Source organism: Hyperoodon ampullatus (assembly GCF_949752795.1).
Source record: "Hyperoodon ampullatus genome assembly, chromosome: 8".
Taxonomy (NCBI): Eukaryota; Metazoa; Chordata; class Mammalia; order Artiodactyla; family Ziphiidae; genus Hyperoodon; species Hyperoodon ampullatus.
Genome location: NC_136921.1, coordinates 19,881,491 through 19,898,352, shown reverse-complemented (window position 1 = coordinate 19,898,352; position 16,862 = coordinate 19,881,491). Strand labels below are relative to the sequence as shown.

The 16,862-nt window shown below is 48.6% G+C and overlaps 1 protein-coding gene across 1 annotated transcript; it reads left to right on the top strand.

Moving 5' to 3' along the window:
- Positions 1 to 296: 296 nt before the first annotated feature.
- Positions 297 to 16,152, top strand: PLCD4 (phospholipase C delta 4; the record flags this gene model as incomplete). The annotated part of the gene is made up of 15 exons (XM_079710243.1): positions 297 to 318; positions 456 to 614; positions 1,838 to 2,066; positions 3,191 to 3,326; positions 3,907 to 4,138; positions 7,897 to 8,098; positions 9,063 to 9,207; positions 9,839 to 9,991; positions 12,137 to 12,310; positions 13,774 to 13,930; positions 14,269 to 14,385; positions 14,622 to 14,794; positions 15,346 to 15,481; positions 15,817 to 15,966; positions 16,046 to 16,152. The coding sequence occupies 15 exons, from the start codon at positions 297 to 299 to the stop codon at positions 16,150 to 16,152; spliced, it is 2,292 nt and encodes a 763-aa protein (XP_079566369.1).
- Positions 16,153 to 16,862: the final 710 nt, after the last annotated feature.

The following is a 16,862-nucleotide window of genomic DNA, read 5'->3' as shown; positions in this document are numbered from 1 at the left end:
AACAGCATAGGCTCTGGAATCAGATATATTTGGGTTTAAATTCCGAGTCCCTATGTGACTGAGGCAAGTTTCTTAGCCTCTCTAAGCCTCAGAATCACCAAACTCAAATCAGAAGTAAAAAGAGCTGCAAACTATGTAGATGAAGTAGCTGACATACAGTGTGCAATCAAGAAACACTAGCTTCCTTCTCTTCCTCCGCTGATCTATTATTCTAAGACCCCGAGATTAACCTAAAGCCTCTTGCTGCTCCTTGCTCCTTTAGGTGACTCTGGCATCAGCTGGTGAAGCAGTGGGTGATGGCGTCCCTGCTGCAAGGCCGTGAGTACCCCTGCAGGAGAAGAGGGCTTGGGGAGACAGCCCAGGGACAGGGAGGAGGCTGGACCCCTGTTCAAGAGCTCCTCCTGGGCCCTCCACCCTCCCCGCCGGCTACCCAGTCCCTGCTTCTCCTGGCTCAGGGCTGCCTGTTAATCAAGACCTGCTGCTGATGCAGAAAGGCACACTGATGCGCAAGGTGAGGTCCAAAAGCTGGAAGAAGCTAAGATACTTCAGACTTCAGGACGATGGCATGACAGTCTGGCATGCCCGGCAGGCCGGAGGCAGGGCCAAGCCCAGCTGTGAGTGATGTGGATAGCTAGGGGCGGGCACATGGGTGGATAGAACCCTGAGGACCCAGCAGCCTGAGAGCAGGGGGAGGGACCAGTGTCCTATGACGTGCCCTTGTGCTGTCCCTTTTGTGTCTGTGTCTGAGCCTGTAAAATGGAAATTATAACAGTACTTGCCTCTTAAGTGTGTTATGAGGATCAAATTGGTTATCGCATGCAAAGACCTTCAAAGAGTCCTGGCACATAATAAAGCTCAGTAAATCATAGATTATATATTATTATACTATTATTATTATTACTATTATTATTATTATTATTATTAGAGCTTGATCTCAGGCATCAGAATGTTTGGATTAAAGCCCTGGCTCTCCCAATTTCTAGCTGACTGGCTTTGAACAAGTTACTTAACTTAAACTAATATCAGTTTCCTCATCTATAAAATGGGGATTAAACAGTACCTGTCCAGTATGTTACAGAGGCTTAAGAAGTTAATGTATAAATCACCTACCATGAGGTCTGAAAGCAGGATGCATTAAATAAATGTTAGTCATTATAATGAATACTTCTAAGTATCATAAATGTGTCATAATAATGTGCATCCTATTGGCCAAACACTTTATGATCCCTCTAAAAATTTGATCACAGGACACATCTAAGAGAATCTACTTTAGAGACATACCCAAAGCTCACGATCCACACCAGCTCCAGCTGAAGAAGTGGGGGGAAGGATTTCTCTGGCTCCCTCCCAGACATCTGGAAAGAGGAAGCCCTCAAACCTGGAATGGGAGAATTGAATTTGGGCACATCATGCTTTGGTGTAACTGCTTCTACCTTGCAAGTGTGTTTCCACTTGTCAGCCCCGCCAGTCCTCCTGTGATCACCATGTAAACTGGCCATGGAGGGGACCATCCCTTATTTAAGATGAGGGCACTGAGGGGTTATGTCATTTTGGCCCATGTCACGCTGCCAGCTGGTGGCTGGAAGCCAGGTCTTGCCACTCCCAGAACAGGCCCCTTGCCATGCTGCCTATGAAAACAGCAATGACTCGTGGCATCCTGAATTCCGAGGGTCTGCATCTCCCTGTACTAAGGCTTTGGGGGTTCCAACCTGTGGAGGCTGGGGTCCCTCCTCTTGTGGCTTCAGAGAAAAGAAGGGAGTACTGGTCCTTGACCCTCAGCTGCTGCAATTTGGCGGACCCTCTTCCTCAGTGCCCGCACTTGCCTCTTCTCCGGCAGTCTCAATATCCGACGTGGACACAGTGCGTGAGGGCCACGAGTCTGAGTTGCTGCGAAACCTGGCAGAGGAGTTCCCCCTGGAGCAGGGCTTCACCATCGTCTTCCATGGCCGCCGCTCCAACTTGGACCTGGTGGCCAACAGTGTCGAGGAGGCCCAGATCTGGATGCAGGGGCTCCAGCTGTTGGTGGACTTTGTCACCAGCATGGACCAACAGGAGCGGCTGGACCAGTATCAGCAGGATGGAGTCAGAGTGGGCTCCACGGGTCACTGAAGGAGCCAGATGCTGCAGGGCTAGGGACAAGTGGGAGGGGGCACAGGGCTAGGGAAGCCCGAGAGTCCAGATGGGGTGGGCAGGGGCAGCTCAGCCGAAGAGAGGCTGAGATACTGAGGGAGGAATGGAGCTTGCGATGGCACAGGCATAGCCAGGCAGAGTTTGGGCAGGAATCAGGGCCCCCAGGATTGGGGGAAGGGACAGGGAGAGGCAAAGGACCAAACTAGGTGCTGATCCTGAGAGCTGAACAGAAGATCCCAGTGACATTAACTACCATAGGGATGGGAAGCAACTCTTTAGAGGGCTTAGTGGGGTCAACTCACTTCAAGTTTCCTAGATTGTATTCACCTTCTATGCCAGTTCATTCATTCATTCACCATCCATTAAGCAGAATGTATGAGGCACTATGCCATGCTTTAGGAATACAAAGATTAATGAGAATCAGATACTGTTTTAGTCAGTAGAGAAAATAGAATTGTGTAAATAATTTAAGTACCTTAGCAGTGTTATTGTACTCTAGATGATATGTGGGTGTCCAAAGGAAGGAGAAATATTTATTTCTAGCTGAGATGGTTCTGAGAAAGCTTCAGGGAGGAAGTAGCGTTTGAGCTGAGCCTTGAAAATGAGTAGAATTTGAACATGAAGAGAGGAGGTGGGAAAGGTACTCCTGCCTGAGGGAACAGCATGAGTAAAGGCCCAGAGGTGGGAAACTGAAGAGCAGGAGAGAGAGCGGGACATCAGCGAGCAGAGGAGTTGCGGAGTCTGGCTGAGGTACGGGGAGGTCAGTGATGTGTTGAGAAGACGAGCTTGGGTCCAGATCATGGGGGTGAAGGAGATCTTAACTTCTATGTTAAGGAATTTGGGCTTCTGCAGGCAACAGGAAGGTCCCCGCAGGCACCTGAGCCATTCAGGGACAAGATAGATCAGTGCTCTGGGGAGATTATTCCAGAAACTAATGTGGAAAATGAATTGGCATTGGGTAGAGACTGGCGACAAAGACAGGTGCACAGATGTCAATGGATGAACGTGCACACACATCTGCACACACAAACACACACTCAGTGCTTTTGCCTTGACTCAGACCTGGATGGCTGAGTGATTGGTTCCAGCACGGAGACAAAAACCAGGATGGTCGGATGAGTTTCGGAGAAGTCCAGCGGTTACTGCACCTGATGAATGTGGAAATGGACCAAGACCATGCCTTCCAGCTTTTCCAGGTGAGTCGTCTGGGGAAGGAATAGCAGAAGCCAGCCAAGGCCACATTCTCACTTGGTCGGAAGTCCTCTGACCCTCTCCAGGAACACTCATCTGTTGAATCTCTCCTATGCACCCTGGCACTATGCCAGGCTCAATGGGAAGTGTGGGCAGGACTTGGTTCTTAACCTTCAGTCTTGTTGGAAAAATGACTCATAAACTTATGAAAGGTAAATAACAACATGTTATTACATCAGACCTCAAGGACCTCTCTGCCCTTGGCCAGAATTTCACAAGTGCCTAGTACAGTGGAAAACTCCAACTGGTACGTGAGTAAATAGGAGGAGGGATCTTCTGATCTTTTAGGGACATGTTGGGGTATTTAACTCTTTCTAGTTGAAAATTATCTCCAGTAGCAAATGGTATGGCTGAAATTTTGCTTTTTACTTACTGAAGTGGCTTCTTCTATGAACACTGAATGTCAGGAATTCTGTGGAAGCCTGTTTGGCTCCACCAGTAATATTGCCCTTACAGGGCAAGTTAAAGCCAAAAAATCTGCTGTTAATAGGGTTTGTCCACTCTCCTCGAAACCCTCTTTTGCAGAGAGCAGATGCATCCCAGTCTGGGACTCTGGAGGGAGAAGAATTTGTAGAGTTTTATAAGTCATTGACTCAGCGTCCTGAGGTGCAGGAACTGTTTGAAAAGTTTTCATCTGATGGGCAGAAGCTGACCCTGCTGGAATTTGTGGATTTTCTCCAAGAGGAGCAGAAAGAAGGAGAACGGGCTTCTGACCTTGCTCTAGAACTCATCGACTGCTATGAGCCTTCAAATAGTGGTAAGAGGACAAGGGTGGAGAGGCACCAGACATGGGGGCCGGATGGGGGACTGTGATTAGAAAGGTGCAGAGACAAGCAGCCTTCTGCTTAACTAAGGGAAGGCTGAGTCCACCCCATCCAGGCCCCCTGCCCAATCAGCTTCATCTCATTCAATCACTCTTTCGGAAGGAGAGAGCCATTTTCTGCCCACATAAGACAGGAGTCTCCTCTGTAGTGCTGGATTTCTCAGGACGAAGAACATTCCATAAGTCCCCTTTCCTCCACCATGCTCGTTTCTCATCCTTCACTTTCAGGAAGTTCTTCCTGATATCAACATTTGTCCTCAGTGGAAACGGAAAATCCTTGGTCCTCTTGCTTTTTTTTTTTTAGTTAACTAATTAATTTATTTATTGGCTGCGTTGGGTCTTCGTTGCTGTGCACTGGCTTTCTCTAGTTGTGGCGAGTAGGGGCTGCTCTTCGTTGTGGTGCACAGTCTTCTCATTGCGGTGGCTTCTCTTGCTGCAGAGCACAGGCTCTAGGCGCACGGGCTTCAGTAGTTGTAGCACTCAGGTTCAGTAGTTGTGGCTCGTTGGCTGTAGAGCTCAGGCTCAGTAGTTGTGGCGCACAGGCTTAGTTGCTCCGCGGCATGTGGGATCTTCCTGGACCAGGGCTCGAACCCATGTCCCCTGCATTGGCAGGCGGATTCTTAACCACTGCACCATCAGGGTAGCCTGGTCCTCTTGCTTTTGGCCTCTTCTCTAGTGCATGTGATTCCTTTTCCTCCAGCTCCCTTCATGGTTCCTGTTGGCTGTCTCTTTAAATGCTGGTTTTCTATCTTTTCCTGGGCTTTCTCCAAATTCTCCAAGTGGTTCTTGAGTCCTAAGCCCCTGAGCAGGGAAACTAGTCAGTCCCTGGCTGAGGGGGATGATGAGGTGGCCAATCATTTAGCTCTTTACAAGCACAGCTAAAATATGCCCCGTCTGCCCTCAAACCTTTCTCTTTGCCCCTTTACTAGACACCTTCCTGCCCTCAATTCCCTGCAGAAAGTGAAGAATTTACATTACTAATATTAAGTGACTTACAAGGCATTTTACATCTCTTACTTCTTTTAGTCCTCACTATATCCTTGTAAATCAAAACCAATAATCTTTATTGGGCCTTTGCTAAGTATCCCATAATGTGCTAATATCTCTACATGTTTTTCCCTTCAAATCCTTCCAACAACCTGAGGAAGTGGGATCTATTATTGTCAGTTGTACAAAAGAGGAAAACTGAGGTTAAGAAAAATTAAATGACTTGCTCAGAGTCAACAGCTAATGAAAGGAGGAACTGGGATTCAAACCCAGGTCATCTGACTCTTACCTGGTGCCTCTCTTGAGAACGAGGATTACAGATGAGAGGAATGTGAGCTGGACAGGTTACCCAGGTTTCCTAGGTCTCAACTCCCACTCCCTTTCATTCATTCATTCACTCACTACTTCAGCAAATGCTCACTGAGTACCTGTAATGTGCCAGGACCTATGGTAGGCACCAGAGATACAGTAGTAGGTCAGACAAGGACAGTGCCCTCATGGAACGCAGAGTCAAACAGAAAGCGTTGGAATCGCTGATTCCAGATTCATGTGGGTGCTCAGAGAAGGAAGGGGCTGTAAAGCAATCATTTCAGGAAACTAAATAGAAGAGGAAGTTGGTGAGTTAAGAAATAGGATCCTCTATTTCCGGTTCAGGATCCGGTATACATCATTACATTTATTCTACCTCCCACCACTTTTGGTGTTCCTTCCCCTTGCACTTGACTATCAGATACTACAGTCTGGCTGCAGAGTGTGGTATCAGTCAGGAGACGGGGGCTCAAGTCCCCACTCTGCTTCTTAGTAACTGAGTAACTCTGGGCAAGGGTCACTTAACCTATTGGAGACTCAGTTTTCTCATTTGTAAAATAATTGGTGATCAAATGAAATAATGTACATGGGGACTTCCCTGGTGGTGCAGTGGCTGGGAATCCGCCTGCCAATGCGGGGGACGGGGGTCCGACCCCTGGTCTGGGAGGATCCCACATGCCGCAGAGCAGCTGGGCCAGTGCGGCACAACTACTGAGCCTGCTCTCTAGAGCCCGTGCTCTGTAGTAAGAGAGGCTACCGCAATGAGAGGCCTGCGCACCGCAGCGAGGAGTGGCCCCAGCTCGCCGCAACTGGAGAAAGCCCATGCGCAGCAACAAAGACCCAACGCAGCCCAAAATAAATAAATTTATTTAAAAAAGAAATGTACGTGAAAACTACCTAGTAACTATGGACTTACCCTAGCGATTTGAGTTATTACAGTCAAGACTGAAACTTTGTGCCCAACTTCTTGCCGTTTTCCACCATCCTCGGGCCTTGTCAAACCTGGAGTGAGGAAGCTGGGCATGAGAGTCAAGCTGTTCTGTCTCCCCTGCAACAATGTTACCCTCAGTGAGACTGTACAATCCAGTGGTGTAGAGCGTGGCTCTGACATCTGGCGACCTGGGTTCAAATCCCAGCTCCTTCACTTATTAGTTATTAGTTATGTGACCCTGGGATAAGTTATGTAACCTCTCAGGGCAGATCATGTTACATCCACCTGATCGTGTTGGTGAGAGCATTAAGAGAGATGCTGGGGCTTCCCTGGTGGCGCAGTGGTTGGGGGTCCGCCTGCCGGTGCGGGGGACGCGGGTTCGTGCCCCGGTCCGGGAGGATCCCACGTGCCGCGGAGCGGCTGGGCCCGTGGGCCGTGGCCGCTGGGCCTGTGCGTCCGGAGCCTGTGCTCCGCGATGGGAGAGACCACGACAGTGAGAGGCCCACGTACCACAAAAAAAAAAAAAAAAAAAAAGAGAGATGCTGCATGTAACGTCCTTGGCACAGAGCAAGTGCTCAAGAACTGTTAGCCATCATTGTTGTTGTTACATGACGCCTGTGCTGAGGGGGTGAGGGCTCTGGAAGGAGCAACAGGGCCCTGCCCTCAGAGAGTGTAGTCCAAGGGGATGTTGGACAAACACTCCTCAAAGCACCATATGGGAACTGACGATAGGAAGAAACCCTCAGGCCATAGTTAGCAGCAGCTACACAGCCCAGGGAATAAAACACAGGTACCTTGGTCTTGTCACTAACAAGTCTTTGACTTTGATCCTCTCTGAGCCTCAGTTTCCCCATCTATGAAATTAGCCCTTTGGACTGAATACTGTGCTGCCCGTTATGGTAACCATGAGCTCCATGTGACTATTTAGTTTACAGTTGGCCCTCTGTATCCACAGATTCCACATTCGTGGATACGGAGGGTCGACTATACCACGCCATTTTATGTAAGGCACTTGAGCATCCACGGATTTTGGTATCTGCTGTGGGGAAGGGGGAGGTCTTGGAGCCAATCCTCTGTGAATACTGAGGGTGACTGTAACTAAAATCAAAATTTTAACTCAGTTCCTCAGTCGCACAGCTACATTTCAAATGCTCGGTAGCTTTATGTATTCAGAGGCTATCATATCGGGCCGTGCAGAATAGAACATTTCTGTCATTGTAGAAAGTTCTATTGGACAGCACTGGACTAGAATGATCTTAACGATTCCCCTTGTAGATTTAAGGTTCTCTGAGGGTGGGGATGATTGAAATGACAGACACTGGATGGGGCAAGTTTGGGATCTGGAGGCTGGGGGTGGACACCATTGGAAAGGCCAGGCCCTGGAGAAGGCTGGGGTGGAGAACCGCCTGTAGGTGTGCTGGGTGCTGTCACCAGAACTTCTCACTCTAGCTACTCCACACCCTAGGCAAACTGCGGCATGTGCTGAGCATGGATGGCTTCCTCAGCTACCTCTACTCGAAGGACGGAGACATCTTCAATCCGACCTGCCTCCCCATCTACCAGGATATGACTCAGCCCCTGAACCAGTACTACATCAGCAGCTCCCACAACACCTACCTAGTGGGAGACCAGCTTTGTGGCCAGAGCAGCGTGGAGGGATACATACGGTGCAGTGGGGCCGAGGGGTGAAAGGGTCCAGCTCATGAGAAAGGAACATCTGTGGGAAGTTGGGGGGTGCTGTCAGGGGATAACAGGGATCGAAAAGTTGTTGTGGGGGCTTTGGGGCTGAGGATCCCTGGATACCTGAGAGACATGGAGGAGCTACTGAAGACTGGCGGGAGAGTGGTATGGAAACCCTGTGGGTAAATGGAGCTTCTCTCTCTCTCATAGGCTATGAAACTCTCTTGGAACTCAGAGGTCCTGACAGATTTATTGTGAACAAATAAATAAACTAAATGTTAAATGGGAGGCAGTAGAAAAGAGGAGTTAAAAACATAGGTTCTGCAGTCAGACGATTTGAGATCAAATACTAGCCCCCTCACCTGGGACTCTAGGGCTAAATATTTAACCTCTCTATGCCTCAGTTTCCCTATCTGAGAAACAGAGATGATTACAATGCCTATTCTGTCTGGGTTGTTGTGAAGATGAAATGAGGTAATCCATGTGTCAATAGCTAATAAATGGTATCTGCTTTTTTGCAGTTAATCGTGGATTAGAGCAAATAGTCAAGATATCCTTGTAGTGCCAGCAACTGAACTAGTAGCTTCAAGGGATATATGATGAGTGGAACTTCCCCGGGAAGTCTAGTAGAGAAAATAACTGTTAAATTTACTGAGAGTTTGAATAACTCGGGTGTTGTATAACGATTTACAAGCAGAACACCCCGAGGCAGGATGTGATGGCTCGCTAAGGGAGGATTGTGAGTTGGGCGGGGTGGGGGTGGGTGGAGATCAGTGTGAGCTGCAGCCCTGCCCCAGTAGACAGAGAAGGGTCCGTGGAGATATAGCTTGGTGGAGTCTTGATGGGTAAGTGCCGGTAAAGCACTGTTCTCTCCAGAGTGGGGAGAGAGGGTCCCTAGGTGGAAGATCAGACCTTGACCCCTCCTGTCCCTGGGGGATGGGGTTCTTGCAGGGCCCTGAAGCGGGGATGCCGCTGTGTGGAGGTGGATATATGGGATGGACCTAGCGGGGAACCTATTGTTTACCACGGACACACACTGACCTCTCGCATCCCGTTCAAAGACGTCGTGGCCGCCATTGGACAGTATGCCTTCCAGGTAGGAGCCTCAGGATGGAAATACTGATGAGGCAAGAGGATCTGAAGGAAGAGGCTCTGGGTCTGGGGAGGGTGGAGGGATGCAGGGGAGGTTACATCAAATGGCATATGTGTAAAAGAGATTTTAACTGTGAAGCATCAGGCAAATATTAAGGGATTATTATGAATAAGTGTTAGATGTGTTACTAGTAGTCATAGAGCTAATTGCTAGAGATTAGTAATTATTACCTCTAACAACTTCTGTCACCCATCTGGGAGAGGGTGGATGAGGAAACAGAGAAAGTGGTGGGTAGACTGGGAGACAATAGCAATCTGGAGATGAAAGCCTGACAGTGTAACATGAACACATAACTGGGGGAATGGCCTGGCTTTCCCACTCTGAGCCTGAAAATGCAAAGGTCCCGGAGGGACCTGGGTCAGACCTGGCACAGATCTGAGATTTGGGGTCCCAAGAGTGACTTTTAGATGTGGGGTGCCCAGACCCAGGAAGATCTCCTTGAGGCCTGGCATGGGGTCGGAGGACCTTGGCAATCAGGGTACTCAGTTGAGTTAGTAATTAGGGGGGCCTGGAGAAGCAAGGGGGTTATAGGCCTCAGAATTCTGGCTCCAGCGTGCCCTCCCCTCCCCATCAGACATCAGACTATCCAGTCATCTTGTCCCTGGAGAACCACTGCAGCTGGGAACAGCAGGAGATGATAGCACGCCATCTGACAGAGATCCTGGGGAATCAGCTACTGAGCACCACCTTGGATGGGCAGCTTCCCACTCAGCTGCCCTCCCCTGAGGTAGGACCATGCTCCCCCAGCCCAGGCTCTGCCATGGCTTCCCTATCGCCCCACCTTGGCTCCTTCCTCCATGCCCATCTTGTTCCCTTCTTCTCACCCTCAGATGGATGATCTTACTCTTTAATATCCTTGGAGAGAACTTCAATTTTTTAAAAATCTGATTCAGGGAATTCCCTGGTGGCCTAGTGGTTAGGATTCTGGGCTTTCACTGCCATGGCCTGGGTTTAGTCCCTGGATGGGGAACTGAGATCCTGCAAGCCACACGGCGCAGCCAAAAAAAAAAAAAAAAAATCTAATTTAACATAGAATTCTAGCTAAAGTTCTCTAAATTTAAAATCATTTATTTACTTTATATATTTTTTTCAATGGAAAATCTTTTTTTCTTGATAGTTCATAATTATAGCCTAGCCCCCCCACCATAATCTCAGCCTCTCCCATAACAGCTGCCAAAAGATTTTCTAAATGCTTATATAGACATATATGTGTATATATGGTCACATTTTTAAAAACGTGAATGGGATCATCCTTTCCACCCCTTTTATATCTCACATATAATATCAATATATATCATGAATGTCTTTTCATATATATGTATTTTCTTTCTTTTTTTTTTTTTTTTTTTGCTGTATGCGGGCCTCTCACTGTTGTGGCCTCTCCCATTGTGGAGCACAGGCTCCAGACGCGCAGGCTCAGTGGCCATGGCTCACGGGTCCAGCCACTCCGTGGCATGTGGGATCTCCCCAGAGCGGGGCACGAACCTGTGTCCCCTGCATCAGCAAGCGGGCTCTCAACCACTGCGCCACCAGGGAAGCCCTGTATTTTCTTTTTTAACAGTTCTATAGTATTGTATTTTATGTTATTGACCATAATTTATTCAACCAGCAGGTGGTAAACATAACCAGTAAACGGTAAACATTTAGGCTGTTTATAATTTTTCACTTGTACATAGAGCTCTGCCCATTTATTTTTTCTTTGAGTTGGATTCCTAGAAGCAAAACTGCTGTGTTGAAAAGTTTGCATGTTGACATTTTTGGTTATTATTGTCAAGTTGTCCTCTGGAAAAAAAATACCAAATTGCACTCCAACCAACAGTATAAGGCAGTGACTACAAATAACTCCAGTAGTGAGATAATTCATAATGGCAAACATGAACAGAAAAAAAAGTCAACTTTTTAAAAAAGGAAGGTCTATGTTTTCTTCTTTTGAATTAATTGATAATTTTATTTACCCCCTTTTATAGGGTAAATATATAGGGTTTATAATTTTTGTCTTTGTCTTTTTTTTTTTTTTTTTTTGCTGTACGCAGGCCTCTCACTGTTGTGGCCTCTCCCGTTGTGGAGCACAGGCTCTGGATGCGCAGGCTCAGCGGCCATGGCTCATGGGCCTAGCCGCTCCACGGCATGTGAGATCTTCCTGGACCGGGGCACGAACCCATGTCCCCTGAATTGGCAGGCGGACTCTCAACCACTGCACCACCAGGGAAGCCCAGGGTTTATAATTTTTATTGATATATAACAAATTTTTAAATGTTAAAGATAATGTTTTGGAAAATTTTTTTTTTGCAGTCTATTTTTCCTTTTTTTTTGGCCGCACCGCACGGCTTGCAGGATCTTAGTTCCCAGACCGGGGAATGAACCCGGGCCATGGCAGTGAAAGTGCGGAGTCCTAACCACTGGACCGCCAAGGAACTGCCCTTGCAGTCTACTTTTTCTTTTCGTCATTATAACATCTTCAGAGATTTTTAAGCTTTATGTAGCCAAATCTGCCAATTATTTTTATGTCTTGTGGGTTTTCATCTCATGTTTTTAAAGGCTTTCCCACCTTAAGCTTATTCAGAAAGATTCTGTATTTTCTTCTGATACTCTTATGTTCTTTATATTTACATGTAAATCTTTATATTTACATGAGGAATCTTCATGTGTCAAATGTGAGGTAGGGGTCTGCATGTATTTTTTTCCTTATGGATAGAGATGTTACAGGTTCGCTTAATAGGAAATCCCTGTTGTATGTATCAAGCAGCCTTCCTGTGGGAACTTCTGACCACTCACTCACCTCCTGTGCCTTTGAGAGCAGTGGGACCTGCATGATCCCCAGGAGGGTTCCAGACGAGATAGGTAGACAGGCCCCCCCATTTTTGTCCCCTAGGAGCTTCGGAGGAAGATCCTTGTGAAGGGAAAGAAGTTAAAAACGCTTGAGGAGGATCTTGAGGAAGAGGAGGAGGAGCCAGAGTCTGAACTGGAAGAGGCTGAGCTGCAGCTGGAGGCCCAGATGGAGTCTGAGCCCCAGGAGTTGAGCCCTCGCAGTAAGGACAAAAAGAAGGTAGGCCAGGAGAGTGGTCTTTCTGCTCTGGCATTTGATCAGGTGGTACCACTAGCTGAGAGCCCACATGTGAAGAGACTGGAGCCAGGCAGGGTGGAGGGCCAAGGAGCAAAATGCTCCTTGTCTCCAATGAAAGAGGCGTAAGAATGCGTACATAGCATCACTATATAGATTGCCATATATAGATACATTGCAGTGGCTTTCCAACTTCTTTGGGCTGTGAAATCTTTTGTTTTTTTTTAAATGAAATCTTATATGGAAGCTCAGTATACAAAATAGATAAATGCAGAGCCCTCCTGGTTGAAGCACCCCTTTGGCTCTCTCCTGGGTCTCCCAGGTGACTTCTGAGACATCTTTGTATTACTTCCCAGTCTCCTTGAAGGCTAGTTCGAAAACCACTGATGGGTACGTGTGTGCATGCATGCATGTGTATATTATATCGGGTAAGTAGGGCTTACTAGAGTGACTGCTGTGACCTCAACTAAAGTGGGCTTAGTTAGAGAAAGCTTCTTGGAAAAGGTGAGTCTGAAGAGGGATCAGAAATAGCCAGAGGAGGAGCAGGAAGAGGTGGGGAAGGGGTACCGCTGGTGGGACCACTGAGATCCTGCTCTGAAGTCCGCATTTCTCTCTTTTGTGCACTTGCTTGCCTCAGCTGACTTCTAGCTTATCCTGTTCTCTCTGGAGCTGTGTTGTCATGCCCAGGGATGGAAATGGGAATTCAGGAGAAAAATCCATAGATACTACTCTGGGACTCTCACATCCTTCCAGGTGTGATTTCCATGACCATCTGCATACCTTGATGTATCTGTTTGGGCTCATGTGCATTTTTTTTTTTCCTTTTTTTGCGGTACGTGGGCCTCTCCCGTTGCGGAGCACAGGCTCCGGACACGCAGGCTCAGCAGCCATGGCTCTCGGGCCCAGCCGCTCCGCGGCATGTGGGATCCTCCCGGACCGGGGCACGAACCTGTGTCCCCTGCATCGGCGGGCAGACTCTCAACCACTGCGCCACCAGGGAAGCCCATATGTACATTTTGATAAAGAATTATTTATTTGTTTTAAAAGATGAGAGGTAGGGAGTATGACATCTGTTTAATAATAATAATAATAAATTAAAAACCTGTTACTTACAAAGTAACCTACAAAGTAATCCTTCAAGCCCAGAGGCTGAAACTGATCCCATCAGTATACATAGACTGCCTTTATTGCCATTCCCATCCTCAGGTTGTGATGTGCCCACTGTTGTGTCCGCCTATGTGTTGTCAGATTATGTCCCAGGCTCCTATTTCCAAGCCTGGGTTCCTTCTCTTTCCCAAGCAGGTGAGGCAGGAGGGAGAATACAATGGGGAGGCAGTGGGCAGAGCCTTAGGTTGGGTGGAGAAGTTCAGATCTTGGCCATTGGCTTCTTCCCTCTCAGATTGCTAATGGTTCAATTCCATCTTCCTCCCTACTTTCTCCTTTTCCAGAAATCCAAGCCCATCTTATGTCCATCCCTCTCTGCCCTGGTTGTCTACTTGAAGGCTGTCACATTCTACAGCTTTGCTCATTCGAGGGAGCACTACCGCTTCTATGAAACATCATCTTTCTCTGAAGCCAAGGCCAAGAGCCTCATCAAGGAGGCTGGTCAGGACCAAAAGGGAGGGACAGGGAAGGAACTGGGATGGGTTAGAGTCAGGTCTGATGGGCAGGCAGATGAGTCCCAAGAGGATGAGGGAGCGAAGGAGGGATGGTGGAGCCAAGGAACTCCTCAGACCAGGTAAGGGGATGGGAGTATTAACAGTGGGTTCAAGGCTCTAGGGGTAAGACAGGTGTGGGAGATGGTCTGCACGGAAGAGAGATAGGCACAGCCTTAGGAGATGCTTCAGAGGAGAATGAAGTGGGTGAGCAGGGTCCTTGAGACCAGGGAAGTGGGAGGATCCACCCCACCCACTACCATCTCCCTACCCACACCCTCTTTACAGGCAGTGAGTTTGTGCTGCACAATACCTGGCAGTTAAGCCGTGTATATCCCAGTGGCCTGAGGACAGATTCATCCAACTACAACCCCCAGGAGTTCTGGAATGCAGGCTGCCAGATGGGTGAGGGGGCAGTAGGGACAGGGAAGAGCGAGTGTAAGAGCTACGGGTGGGAAGTCAGTCAATCCCTGGGTGGCAACGGGGCCAGGGAGTGCTCCGAGAGGAGGGCTAGGCTGAGAAAGATGCTCTCCATGGTGTTCCCTGCAGCCCTTTTACACCCAATATGTCTGTCTAGCTCCATGAAAGTGGGGCTGGATGGCCCCCATGGTGAATCTCTCCTTTTCTCCCGGGGCCCTCAGTGGCTCTGAATATGCAGACTGCAGGGCTTGAGATGGACCTGTGTGATGGGCTCTTCCGTCAGAACGCTGGCTCCGGCTACGTGCTGAAGCCAGACTTCCTGCGTGACGTCCAGAGTTCCTTCCACCCTGAGAGGCCCATCAGTCCATTCAAAGCCCAGACCCTCCTAATCCAGGTATAATGGAAAGAGAAACCACTGGGAAGAAACTGGGATGGCTGGGACAGAAGCCAGGGAGGGTGGTGGGTGGAAGGGGTGAGGGGTGAGTGGCTAGGCCTGACAGGGGTGTAATGGGGGGAAAGTTCCTCATGAGGCAGCAAGGACTTTGGAGCCAGTTGCCTAGGTTCAAACCCATTTACTAGTTGTGTAACGTTAGGCAAACTCCTTAACCTTAGTCTCCTCACCTGCAAAATTGGGGTAACAATACTGCCTACCTCTCAGGGCTGTTGTGATTAGTTAATCTGAAGTGCTTACAACAGTGCCTAGGGCATAGTAAGTGCTATAGAAGGGCTGCTGTCATAAAATACCTACTTTCAAACCTTGCTAAATTTCTACTTGGATGCATTTTAAATAGCAGGTGAGGTACTAGAATATATTACCCATGAGAATTAGCTTTGCAAACCCCAAAGCTATAGTGCAAGGTCCTGTGTCTCCCCCGCAAATGTGGGAGAGCTGGAGGGGGGCTGGTCTGAGCAGGAACTAGTGAGGCTCCAGAGCTCTGGTTGCAGGTAATCAGTGGGCAGCAACTCCCCAAAGTGGACAAGACCAAAGAGGAGTCCATTGTGGATCCACTGGTAAGAGTGGAGATCTTTGGCGTCCGCCAAGACACAACCCGGCAAGAGACCAGCTACGTGGAGAACAATGGTGAGACTGGGCAGTGCTGGGGGAAAGTGGGAGGAGCATGGCTGTTGTTTTCCTACCATCCAGCCCTCCATTAAGCACAGTCCATCACCCCTCCCGCCACCTTCATGGGAGGCAGTGTGGAACCGGATAAAGAATAAGGACTTGGACATCTTGGGTCTGAAGCCAGGCCTCTCACTTACAAGCTCCAGTGACTAAGCAAACTGCTTACCCGCTCAATCTCCTCACTTGTAAAATGCTGCTAGGAAAATTAAGCGAGAGAACATGGGAAAGCAACCCAACATGGTCAACAATGTCTGTTCCTTCATTTCTTCCCTCACTTACCCTCCCGTGCTCAGGTTTTAATCCATACTGGGGGCAGACACTGTGCTTCCGGGTCCTGGTACCTGAACTGGCCCTGCTGCGTTTTGTGGTAAAAGACTATGACTGGAAATCCCGAAACGATTTCATTGGTCAGTACACCCTGCCTTGGAACTGCATGCAACAAGGTGAGCCAGTCCTCCCACCCCTGGCCCGCACCCCAGCTCTGGCTGCCTTCCTAATACTGTCCCCCACCCCCCTTTCCAGGTTACCGCCACATACACTTGCTCTCCAAGGATGGCATCAGCCTCCATCCAGCCTCCATCTTTGTGCACATCTGCACCCGGGAAGGGGTGGAGGGGGTTGAATCGTAAGGTGGGCACTTCACGGGAAGAGTGGGTGCATCGGCCTTAGACGGTAAGAAAAGCCTGGAAGGATGCTCCAGAAAGCAAACAGCGGTGGTGAAAACCAAGCTTTGGACTGTGCATCCCTAGGCACAAAATGACTTCATCCTTCCTGACAAGCAAATCTAGGACCTGACTTGTCACCTTCTTTCTTTTCCCTTTCTTCGTTTTCACCAGCCTTTGGTATCATTCCTGTCCTTACCCTCTGCATACTCTACACTGGAATTCCTTCCTTCCTTCCTCTTGCTATAGGTTCAATCCCATACCCAGATCTAGGACTACACTTTCGCACCAACTCTGGCTCAAAGGCAGATTGCAACTAGAAATCCAGAGAAGGGCTTGGGGCAGACAAACCCTAAGAGGCACTATCTCCTCCACCTCTAACTTCCTCGAAGTCCAGAGCCAAGGGAAGGACAAATCAAGCCCCAAGGCTCCCCAGGCAAAGGCTGGGGAAGGAGATCTGACCCCAAGACTGTATTACGACTCTCAAGAGAACACTACACAGCCCTCAGAGTCTCCACTGGACTGCTGCTCCCTAGCCCCTCTGGTATAAATAGAGCTTCTCTCTCAATGTGGCTTGAGTACAGTCTCTCATTGTTGGGCAAGAAGGGGAGCTGTGAGGGTTGGGGAACATTTGGGTAGACAGGCGGGATAGGGAAAAGGTGGAAAAATAGGGCTTC